The 12,710-nt window shown below is 35.7% G+C and overlaps 1 protein-coding gene across 1 annotated transcript in view; it reads right to left on the reverse strand.

Moving 5' to 3' along the window:
• Positions 1 to 6,897: 6,897 nt before the first annotated feature.
• LOC107487502 (polycomb group protein EMF2B) overlaps positions 6,898 to 12,710 on the reverse strand; it is a 7,968-nt gene continuing 2,155 nt past the window's right edge. The window contains exons 5-14 of the mRNA XM_016108147.3: positions 11,816 to 11,869; positions 11,667 to 11,726; positions 10,794 to 10,840; positions 10,572 to 10,693; positions 10,207 to 10,483; positions 9,260 to 9,308; positions 8,294 to 8,377; positions 8,019 to 8,098; positions 7,790 to 7,879; positions 6,898 to 7,203 (exon numbers count right to left, since the gene is read on the reverse strand). Of these exons, the coding sequence (XP_015963633.1) occupies positions 7,080 to 7,203; positions 7,790 to 7,879; positions 8,019 to 8,098; positions 8,294 to 8,377; positions 9,260 to 9,308; positions 10,207 to 10,483; positions 10,572 to 10,693; positions 10,794 to 10,840; positions 11,667 to 11,726; positions 11,816 to 11,869 (987 nt within the window). The 3' untranslated portion in view covers positions 6,898 to 7,079. The remainder of the gene's footprint in view (positions 7,204 to 7,789; positions 7,880 to 8,018; positions 8,099 to 8,293; positions 8,378 to 9,259; positions 9,309 to 10,206; positions 10,484 to 10,571; positions 10,694 to 10,793; positions 10,841 to 11,666; positions 11,727 to 11,815; positions 11,870 to 12,710) is intronic.

Below are 12,710 nucleotides of genomic sequence, written 5' to 3' on the forward strand. Positions count from 1 at the left end.
TATTATTATTATTATTATTATTATTATTATTATTATTATTATTATTATTATTTAAAGTGTATTATTTGGATCGGGTTAAATACATAAAGGATAAAGATGGAGAGGTTCTCAAGAGGAGAAGATCAATGAAAGATGGAAAAGCTACTTCTACGAATTATTTAATGAAGGACAGAAGACTCTTCCAAACCTTGGTCGGTTATACACAAGTGAAGAATATCAAAACTTCAACTACTATCGAACGATTCGAAACTTTGAGATAAAAGAGGCTCTAAAGTAGATGAAAAATGGTAGGGCAGTAGGACCCGATAATATTTCGATTGAAGTTTGGAATGACTTTGGAGAGAAAGGTATCAGTTGGTTAACCAAGCTTTTTAATGACATTTTAAGGTTAAAGAAGATGGCAAATGAGTGGAGAAAGAGCACCTTGGTACCTATCTATAAGAATAAGACGGATATACAAAGTTGCGAAAATTATAGAAGGATCAACCTCATGAGCCATACCATGAATTGATGGAAAAGGAGGCTAGGACAAGAGACACAAGTAACAAAGAACCAATTTGGTTTTATGCCAGGCAGATCCACCACTAAAGCGATATACCTGTTAAGAAGGATGATGAAGAGGTATCGTAATAATAAAAGAAATCTACATATAGTGTTTATTGATTTGGAAAAAGCGTATGATAGGGTGCTGTTACGAGGGTTACCTGAAACTGTAGGTCTATCTCGGAAGAGATCTGTGGTGATGGTCGGAGCTGACGTGTCCGACTTGTTGGACTTGGTGGTGCTGCTAATCCTTCGTCACCGGAGGGTGGTGGTACCTGCAAGAGACTCCGATGCTTAAGTTAGCACGTGCTTTAGGTAGGTTTTTTAGTAGAATCAGAGTATGAGTTATACCTAGGTGCTCTAGTATATTTATAATAGTGTGGAGTGACCTTTCTGAAGATAAGATAGTTATCTTATCTTATCTTTGAGTGAAGTCATCTTATCTTTAAGGGGAACCGCCTTTATCTTTCTGGGCTTTGGCTGCCTTTAGATTGGGCTGTGTTCCTTCGTTTTGGGCCTGCTTTGGGCTCCTATGGTGATTTGGCCGACCTCTTTGAAAAGAGGTCGGTAATGGGCCAACCTTCTAAGAGGTCGACCAACCCGGCCCATTATAGCTCGAACCGATGCATGAACAGTGCCCCTGCTTGAGTTCGGACCTTTTCGTGAGATCGTACTTTCAGAGCTTCGATCTCTTTGGGGAATTCGTGCTCAAGCATCCTGACTTTGAGTAGTTTCTCCTTGTGCGAGTCTGGTATTGCCCTTTTTAGTTTGTTGAGAGGACTTTTGAGCCTTCTTCCGACTTGTTTGTCTTCACTGCTTTGGTTTTTTAGTCATAATCCAACAACTTTTTTAGGTAGTGTTCCGATGTGGAACCTTTTTATAGTTTGTTTGGATGACTTTTTAGCGTCGTTTTGATTTGTGATTTTGCCTTTTAAGTAGTGTATTTTTTCAAGACTTCGTACCTTTCAGTAAAGCATTCCTGACCTTCCTCTGGCCGTTTGCGAGATATCTTTGTCCCTTTTGTGGATCTTTGTAGAGTGTTGGTACTTTGTTGTCCGACCTCTTTTGATCACTTCTGGTTTTGTCCACTTTCTGCTTGGTCGAGGTGGTCCTTGGGGCTAACTTGTCCGACAACTTTTTAGTGTTCTCGTAGAACCCTTTTTAGTCAGTCTGAATAATTTTGATAGCCTTGTCGTGGAGTCGTGGCTTTTTGGGCAGAGCTGTGTCCCTTTTAGCGCACGCTTTTCGTTGATCCGACTTCTCTTGTCGATTCTTCTTAAGTTATTTTTAGTAATCCATTTTTAATCAGGGCTGGGCAGGCTTCTTTTTATGGATTACTTTTTATAACTTTGTCGCTTTGATTAGTCTGGTCCGACTTCTTCATGTCGGTCCATTCTAAGTTATTTTTAGCAATCCATTTTTTCTCATACCTCGTCAGGCCTCTTTCTATGGATTACTTTTTATAACTTTTGTAGCGTTGATCGGGCGGTGAATTTGGTTTTCACTTTGCCGACCTTGTCGTAATCGGACGATGAATTTGGTTTTCACCTTGCCAACCCTGTCGTAATCGGACGATGAATTTGGTTTTTATCTTGTCGACCTTGTCGTGATCGGGCGGTGAATTTGGTTTTCACCTTGCCGACCTATCATGATCGGGCGGTAAATTTGATTTTCACCTTGCCGACCTGTCGTAATCAGGCATCTTGGTAGGAAAGTTTTTAGGGAATCTGCAAACTTTTAAACAATAAAATGAATAAATGAATAAGAGTGTGTACATGTTAGTGCTTACCCTTCTAGGTCGGACAATCTTTTAGATCTCGACCTGGCGCCTTTCTTAGATTGCAGGCATGCCATGACCTTGGTAGCTCTCGTCCCTCAAGGTCGGACACTTTGTGGTGACCTTTCCCCAGTACCTCTGAACAACTTGGTATGGTCCTTTCCAGTTGGCTGCTAGCTTCCCTTCTCCTTACCGATCTTAGGTCCATTCGACGTTTTAGTGCTTCCTCTTTAATCCAAGCTCTTTCTCGGACTTCTGGAGGTAGGTCGAGCTCTTCCCTTTGAATTTTGGGAGTCAGTCTCTTCGTTGTTCTTGATTTGAGCCGTTTCTCATCTTCTTTTCTGTAGGTTAGTCGTTCTTTTCTCTATCTTTTTTTACTTTCCACAACTGTGCATGCTTTTGATGTAAAGCTTTGACTTTGTATTTGGATTTTTGCTCTGAAGAACTTTGGTTCTTTCTGCAAAAAATTTGCGTCATTAGTCGTTTGTTGTGACTTTTCTTTTGTCGTTTGCCTTTGAGAAGAATGTGTGCTTTGCTTAGGATTGTGTTGCTGTTCCTGTTTCTTTTCATCGTTGCCTGACTTCTTTTGTACGAAAGTTCTAGCTTTTGTTTTGACCTTTTGTTTGAGAGGTGTTTGGACTGTTTGGGTATAGATTGTCGACTTCTCTTCTCTGTGTTCTTGCCCTGATGTTGCCTCCAAAGGGTGCCCCTGGACTTTCGTGTGAGTCCTGGGGTTTCCCTTTTACTGTAGTATCCGACACTTGATGTTTTGCTGTTATTGTCCGAGTTGTTTCCTTATTTGCTCGAGTTGTTTGGTAGTAACCCCATTTTTCTTTTTCTTACTGTAGGAATATTTGACCTATGTCTACTAAGATCCCGGACGGCATGTCTGACTGACTGGATTCCATAGTTTTAATGTGTGTTCCTGAGTACCGTGTGCGACTTAGGAGGTTCCATAGAATTTGTTGGGATAGGGATGAGGAGAAGAATCATGAGTTGGTGTCGCCGGACCTTGAGGATCGGGTTTGTTTTCCTTCCTTGACTCCGGGGGAATGACCCTGACCTGATATGGTTAGGACCTTTATCCTTGTCCTGAGATGGGTTAGGAGAATCCGGTTTTTGAGCTATCTCCCATTCGGGAGTTCTCCTCCATATTGATATATTTTTTCGCCCTTTCTTGAACCTCGTTTAGAGCTGTGGGATACTTCTTGGATATTGAGTAGCTGAAAGGTCCTTCTCTTAGGCCATTGATGAGTCCCATGATAGCCGCTTCTATTGGAAGACTTTGTATGTCAAGGCATACTTTGTTGAATCTTTCCATGTAGCTGTGAAGGCTTTCCTGATCTCCTTGTTTGATTCCCAGCAAGCTTGGAGCGTGTTTGGCTTTATCCTTTTGGATGGAGAACCTGGCAAGAAATTTTTTGGCTAAGTCGTCAAAACTTGTGATGGATCTTGGAGGCAAACTGTCGAACCACTTTATTACTGTCTTTGTTAGGGTAGTCGGGAAGGCTTTGCATCGAATGGCATCCGAGGCGTCAGTGAGGTACATTCTGCTTCTAAAATTGCTGAGGTGATGGTTTGGAACCGATGTGCCATCGTATAGGGTCATTTTGTGAGCTTTGAAGTCCTTTCGGACTTTAGCTTTCATGATCTCTTTGGTGAATGGGTCTTGATCTTTGTGGGGGCTATCTTCATGACTGGATCGAGCGGTCTTGGTTTTGAGATTGGCTTCGAGCTTTAAGAACTTGTCCTCTAGCTTTCGACGTTGTCTTGTTTCTCTCTAAAGGTCTCTGTTCAGCTTCTTGTTCCAGCTGTTTAAGGCGATTCTGTTGCTCACGGATAGCTTCCAAAAATTTTGTGTTTGGGGGTTGCTTATCTCCCCTGTTTTGAGGTGTGTCTTTGGAGGTGGCGTCCGTGTCTTTGTTTGGCGTTCTGTCCACCAAACCAGAGTTGTGATTGTTGTCGTGGTCGTCCGCCATGGTGATGAGATGACTTTTAGGTTCTCCGAAAATGGCGTCAATGTTTCGAGGGTTACCTGAAACTGTAGGTCTATCTCGGACGAGATCTGCGGTGATGGCCGGAGCTGACGTGTCTGACTTGTTGGACTTGGTGGTGCTGCTGATCCTTCGTCACCGGAGGGTGGTGGTACCTGCAAGAAACTCCGATGCTTAAGTTAGCACGTGCTTTAGGCATGTTTTTAGTAGAATCAGAGTATGAGTTATACCTGGGTGCTCCAGTGTATTTATAATAGTGTGAATTGACCTTTCTGGAGATAAGATAGTTATCTTATCTTATCTTATCTTTGAGTGAAGTCATCTTATCTTTAAGGGGAACCGCCTTTATCTTTCTGGGCTTTGGCTGCCTTTAGATTGGGCTGTGTTCCTTTGTTTTGGACCTGCTTTGGGCTCCTCTGGCGATTTGGACGACCTCTTTGAAAAGAGGTCAAAGAAGTCGGTAATGGGCCAACCTTCTAAGAGGTCGGTCATGGGCCAACCTTTTAAGAGGTCGGCCAACCTGGTCCATTATAGCTCGAACCGATGCATGAACAGGTGCTAAGGGAGGTCTAATAGAAAGTTTTGGATAGGAAGAGAATAAGAATCGTATATATTCATGCAATTAAAGACATGTATGATGGGGCTACAACTAGTGTGAAAACTCAAGGTGGTCTGACAACAAAATTTTCTATTAGTATAGGATTACATAAGGGATCATCCTTAAATCCATACCTTTTCACATTAGTATTGGAAGTACTCACAAAGCATATCCAAGAGTCTGTGCCATGATGCGCTCTTTTTGCCGATGATATCGCCTTATGGGAGAGTCAAGGGAAGACCTAAATAAGAAGTTGGATTTATGGAAAGAAGCTCTAGAAGTGTATGGTTTGCACATAAGCCATAGCAAGATGAAATATATGAAATGTAAGTTCAGCCGCCGAAGAGAAAACTCTAATACAGAGGTGAAGATTGGAGAAAATATCCTACGAAAAGTTAAAAGTTTTAAATATCTTAAGTGCATCATACAGGATAATGGAAAGATTGAACATGATGTAAATCATAGGATTCAAGCAGGTTGGTCAAAATAGTGAAGTGCATAAAAGTGCCTTTAAAACTCATAGGTAAATTATTTCGCACTGTTATCAGACCGGCTATGCTTTATGGTAAGTGGTCAAACGAAATTTACATGTAAACGGTGTCTCTGTAAACATGATAGAATTCAATGCATAGTTATTAAAATCGGACCAAACCGACCAATTCGATAAAAAAAAACCGGTGAGCCGAATGCTATATCAGTCCAGTCTGATATTTGGACCGTACAAGACAAAGAATTGAAACGAGTCAGTCAAACTCGGAGTGAACCGATAAAAATCAGTCCAACCGAACCACTTGAAATTTAAATTTTTTTGAAAATGCTTAAGGTGGGATTCGAATCTCAATAAGAGAAATGTCTTTCACAACCACCAGACTATCATGCTTTTTATTAATATATATGCAAATTATAATACATATAGATATCTTTCATCAAATAGTTTACTTCTATTTAATAGATTTTAATTTTAGTTATAAACTCATTCATTCTTAAATTAATTATATTTTTATTTAACATTAATTATAAACTCATTTTTTCTTTTCATAATTATATAATATCTATTAATATTATTTTTTAATAAATACTTGTAGCATATAATAGTATAATAGATATAAACTAATTAATAAATTATTAAAATTTAAAATAATAGTTATTTTAATATAAAAACAAAATAAAAATATTTATGATAGAGTAAAATTAACAAAATATTTATTATTCTTGTTCCATATTGTTTTAGAATAGCTAGATATTTTTAAAATATTAGTGAAAATATGTATATTAAATTTTAATTTTAAATTTTAAATTATTTTTTATTTTTTATTTACATGTGACCGATTCAACCAATATTGAACAAGTGATCCAGTAGCCTGACCGATTCGATCACCGATTCAGTTCCGACAACTATGATTCAATGACGGTCTGGTTCATGTAGTTGACCCCACCTATTGGGACAAGACTTAGTTGTTGTTGTATTATTATTTAAATCAATTAAATAATTATCACTAATTTGTATATAACTATAATAATTATTAATGTGCTTATGGAGGATAAATTACCTTTTATTTTATATTGCCACATCATGATAGATTTATTATGCACATTCTCTACTATATCTCGTTCATCGTTTGATTCTTATCTTCGTGACATTTTACGATTGTAACAATGAAATAATAAACAAACAATCCAATTTTTTTTAAAAATATTTCATTTAGCTTTTATATTTCAATTGAGGAGTATTAGGAGATCAACAAATTTTATAATTTATAGCTATTAATTAACCATTATTGATGTTTTCAATGATATAAAATTTCATCCAATAGTATAAAATTACTCACTTTTCTTTTGTTTTCTTTTATTAGTTAAATACTAGTCAGATTTTAATAAAAATGCTAATCCTCTAAACTTTCTCATTTCAATATTCTTATAGATTCTATAGATCGAATAAAACGTTTTTAATTTGTCAGACAAGATTCAGCAATGGAGGTCATTGCTTTGAGGAAATCTACCTAAATTTCAGATTCATACATTGCGAAGATTAATACAATGTACAGTAAAATGATTAACAATAATAATAAATTATTAAAATAAATGGAAAATGGGGACTTGCAATAAGGCAGAATACAAGACATGTAAGACTAAATTTTTGTAGCTGAATCGATTTCCTCCTGATCTTCTACTTCTTGCCGTTATCCAACCCTTCATTTCTGTAACTATCTAATATTATACTACAGTTGTTCATTGTGCAAGCATCAAGAAGACCGTGATTCCAAAGTTTGATCATGAATAACCTCCAACACCTGTAGTAAATTATAGCACGATTTAGTTTCTGAAAAAAGAAACGAAAAAGACATGGGTTTGGGAACATGTGAGAGACGCACATATAGCAATCACAACAATGGATCAATAGAACATCTGAGCAAGATATAATTCCTATTTCCTACACCGGGAAAAACCAGATAACAATTCTACCATACTTAATCCTGCAAAAGCATTTTATTTTTATTTATTTTTTTCTAATTGATGGATACCCACATCCTGTAGGAAGAACTGTCCAGATAATAAGTTTTCAGTGCCAACCATGCCTCTTTTCATTATCAAAGTCAGCTACATGAAAATGTGTTTTGAAAGTGATTAGAATTAGATAGTAAATTAGATGTGTTCATTTTCTAAAGCCACCCTCTGGAGCATATATATTTTTTTAATTTCAAGTGATTCATATTTTAATGTTTTAGAAAGACAAAGTATGTCTCTGCATATAATTCGCTGATGATTTCTATCTGGAATCAAACTCCACAAGTCAAAATATTAAGTTGTTCTTTAAGTATGAATGCTTCAAGCACAGAAACTGCATGAAATTAGAGAAATGTAAATGGAAAAAAGTACCAAAATAAAGCTGGGGATGAGATTAGCTCTTTTCCGTGAAGCTTGGAAAATGCCTCACATGCCCACGAAACATGGCCATCAGCCAGCACTCTGTCATAGCAATTAAAACCAACATTAATTATGCAACAATTTCTTTATTAATCATGCAGGAGTCAAAAGCAATCTAGCTTGATAATGATAACCGAAGGTACACATGTGGAAGATTAATAGGGTGGCCAGCAGTAGATACCTTTGCTTCCTCATAAAAGAGTTCCACAGATGCATGAGTTGCTTTTCATCTTTGGAAACATCCACAAAATCATCAAGCATCTGCAACATTACAGTTCATTATCATGGTGATTCATATGTAGCGGCATTTGTAGCTCGATATACGAGTAAACAGCAAAATTTTTATAAAGCATTACTTGGGCAAATTAGGTGTTTGGTATTTTCTAATTAAAAAAAAATCAATTTCATTTGACGTGTCTTTAGAAAGAAGATAAAAATGTTGAAACCTTTGCTTACCCTTCGATCTTCAAGATCTGCAATGTCATCATCAACTTCATCTTCACTATCGCGATCTGATAACACTTGTTCTAGAGCCATAGGCTTAAAGTAAGACACACAAAAGCAAGAGATGAGACTTATAATCAAATCAATCATTACCAGCATATGCCTATTAACAGAAGGAACACCTCAAGTCTATTGGAAAAGAATGTCAAATTACAAAAGCTACACAAAATGTGTTAAATACCCCACAAGCCATATTCAACAAGTTAGCTAGAAACGCTAGAATCCAAATTTGTACATTTTATTTTCTTAATAAAAGTATTCTGCACTACTCATATTGAGTATAATATTCTATCCCTCCAGAGGGGCTAGTGAAACATCAATTACATCCAAGATAACCCTTGTACATCAAAATCAAACCATATTTTGTCCCAGGGGAAAAGAATTTAAGAGGAACGGAGAAAGATGGGGCCTTCAAGCTCCCATCAACAACTCTGTTCCAAAAAGAGAATATCTTCTGAAGGAAATAAAAAGATATGAGAAGAATTAGGATCGTAAGGTATCCTCCAACATCAAAAAATCAACCAAGAGAAAGGGAATGCAAGACAGTTAGGAAATACATACAATAAAAGGAAAGATTGCTCAACCAAAACAAATGAACTAAGCTAACCAAGGCCTTAAGCATATCACAATAAAGAATTCCCATAATCAGTAGACTTGAAAACCAGCAGCCTGTCAATATAAACAGTAAACCAGCTAGTGATCATAGACTCATTACAATAAAGATTAGCAATCTAGCACCATAGTAATGTATGACAGATGTTATAACATAAAAACAAGATCCTTTACAGCCAACAAATCAAAGCAGCCTTAAGTTAACTAGCATCAATGGTGCATAAAGTACACCATACATCAAACATGATAATATGCACAATTGCACATTATAAAAACTATCAAGATCTTAGATATCTTATCACGTACCTGAACTCTATGTGAGTGAAAGAACTGTCTCTTCTGCAGGAGCATTCGGCTGGAGAAACAAATTTGAATTAAAATAAAGATTGAATTAAATTGGCCAAACACGGAGGATCAAAGGAAAAGAAATAAGAAAAAATATCATTATTTCTCTGACACATTATATTTTATAAGAATTACAAGGTGGGATAGTCAATAGCTGATAACGGCTCATAGGAAAGGGCCAAAAATCCACTGCAGAAATATAGCAGATACTGTTGCAGCTTATATCTACACATATTTATTATATGTAATAATGACAAAATCTAATAAATACTCATGTAATGACGTATATCAAGAACAATAAATCAGAGACATCTCAAGACTTACAGGAAATAAAAATTCATCAAAAGTTCACTAATTTTTCATTTATACAAAAAAGGAAGAAAAAAATGACATAAAAGAAATGCAGAACGGACAAAAAACAGAGAAGATAGAAGCAGAGTGCGTGTGTGAAGAGAGAATACGAAGTTACTGTTATTATGAGTGGCAGAGTGGGCAAATTTATATAGAAAAAATAAGGCTTTTCAAAATAAAATTAATATCACAAATCTGCCATCCTTTTTTTATTATTGGAAAAGGAGTTTGCACTGATATTTCAACAAGCGGCTGCAATGGGTGTGGAACCACGGCAGAGAATAGCAGCTGCTATGACCAATGCAGATGATACAATAATAATGAATGCACGAGCCAAAAAAATCAAACACAGATGATAGAAACAAAATACAATGTCAGATACTATGACGTTGCCATAATTGTGTTACATAGAAACTAGTTAATCACATATTCATGTTCCCTTAAACAAGCATCAAGTATAAAATATCAGTTAGAGAAGTAACCATAGAGAACTCAAGAACTTTAACAAGTAAAACCTAAGCCTTCAAAAGGCAAGATATAGGTTTCTAAGAACGTACTTTTTTGAGTCAGATCGATCCATGTTTAACTTCTTTGTTTTAGCAGGCACAGCAGGATCACTTCTATATACTGACTTACTAGTTTCTGGATCTCCTGAAGATTGCGGCATGGCAATTGAAACACCTTGAATGTTGAAACTGGATGCAACATATTCGAGGCAGTCTGCAGTGCCAGGAACATCGGGACCAAATCTTTCGACACCTTGTTTTTCCATTTGTAAATTCTTCTGAATATGACATGTTTTAGACATATTCTCCCCTTTGTAGGAAAGGATATCTGCAAATAATTTTTGAGATTTTAGTCCACCCTTTTAAGGGTTGAAGTAAAGAATTAGATAAGTATACAATTGTCATAGGATTGTTACCATCATTCTTCTCTAGAAATCCATTCTGTGTTCCCTCTGGTGAGTCCAACTCTAGGAACTTTACATTGGCTCGTTTTTCATTTTGAACAGAGTCCTTTCGTAAATGTTTTCGGGGTCTTGAACTGTATAGATGTTGTTGTTTGAATAAATTAAAGTCAACAATCTTGCACAATATTATATGAACTCGTTTGAGATTGCATTGAATATATACAAACAACCAACCAGAAGATGAAGGTTTGTGATTGTGGATTTACTCCGTCAGCAACACTCTGTATACATATAAATTTGATAACAAAATAAGCAGCTAGCAAAACAAAAAATCCATTCATCTCAAATGAAAACACATTGCCATAACATATCTAACATATATACATAATCAACTGATGAGGCAAACCTTGGCAATGTCCAAGACACACCATTGTTTGGTGCATAATTCACACACCTTCAATGACAGATTTTCAAACAAGTTCTACAGGATTACAGGATAGGATTAGACATTTGACCTCTAATCCTCTATTAATTTATTTAGTGTAGAGCACATGATCTTTTAGAGGATTTTTTTACTCTCAGATTTGTTGAGATATTTGAAAACTATGCTTCATAAATAGCTTTTTTCATCTGATTGTTTCTTGCTCTTGTAAGGAGGATCTCTTATCTTCTCTTTTTCTTGTATTATTATTCTTTCCGTCTTAATTATATTGTTCATTTATCAATTAAAATAAGAAAGTTTAGTCAATATATTCTGGGGTTACAAACACACTAAGCTAAAATATTTCTCAAATAACAACACCTGTGAATAGCCAAACATCAATAAAGCAGTCAACAATGGAAATAAAGATCAATTAGTGGTAATCAAGTTGAGCTATCCAACATCATTTTAGCTTGTTACCATAGAATCCTGGCTCTTGATAAAACATTTTATAAAAATAAACAACAATGTATTACATGAACTTTCCTCTCCCTCCTTTTTAATCCCCAACATAGTCCCCAGTGAATTGCTTGATGATTTAATCAACAGTAAAATTGTAAGCAGTGTACAATCCTTAAGAAAAGCAAACCATTAGCCATAAGTCAAACATTAAATAAGGTTCCTACCTCTGATCTCAATATATCAATTTTTACAGAGACATTAACTGCTTGGTAATCATCAGTCACCTACAAAATAAAACAAGAATATGTCAAAAAAAGCTCTTACAAAATAATCCATGAGCTTAAAAGTTAAGTTCACAATAAAAATTGCGCACCCAGAACTCAAAGTTGAATAGATCATGTGATGAACAAAGATGAAATCGCAAACCCTGCATGAATAAACCAATGCTTTGATAAATTACCAAGTGAATAAATGTAACAAATACTGAATAAATTATTAAGAAAATGGAGCTTATGACAGGGAAATCACATACCAAATCCACACATGTTCATATCATGATAACATGAACATAGCAAAAAGGGAAGTGTGGCAAACAACTCATTATTAATTTGTCCGGTTAATTCTAGCTGAATTATGAAAAAAAAAATTCCCAGAAAAGAGTGAAAGCCCTGGCTATATCCAATCAACATTTGTATTGAATATTTTACCACTTCAAAGCAACATTCTTGACCACTCAAACCAGAGTGGTACATAAAAATTTTGTCCATGACACAATTTTCAAAGTCTTCAGTATCCTCAATTTCAAACAAAGAAAAAGTAACAGCAGCCATATCATTAACTTATTAATGAAACAAGCAATGCAATAACCTATTTAAGTATAGACACTAATATGGAAATTCAACATGGACACAATAACATGTCAAATTCTCAAAATTGTAGAATCATAGATATGAGATATCAACTCTCACTTTTTCACTATTTTAAAGGCCCTATCCAAAAGCATGTAGCATAGTTTCTACTTTCCATTGGCATTTCCTTCCCTGAATGAACATGTCTTGATATAGCTAAAACTAGTCATGTACAAGTATATTACAAAAGAATAATCCTTTAAAAAAACTGAAAGGTTAACTTTTTAGGTCCCTCTCTATCATTGTTTTTATCTATTTCATTTACAACGACTCCAAAAAAATAGATATGAAAACGGTCTTGTATTGAATTAAAATCTAAGTTAGTCTATTAAAACAGGCATGTAAAAAAGTGTCCAACTC

Source organism: Arachis duranensis, chromosome 5, assembly GCF_000817695.3.
Source record: "Arachis duranensis cultivar V14167 chromosome 5, aradu.V14167.gnm2.J7QH, whole genome shotgun sequence".
NCBI classification, from domain to species: Eukaryota; Viridiplantae; Streptophyta; class Magnoliopsida; order Fabales; family Fabaceae; genus Arachis; species Arachis duranensis.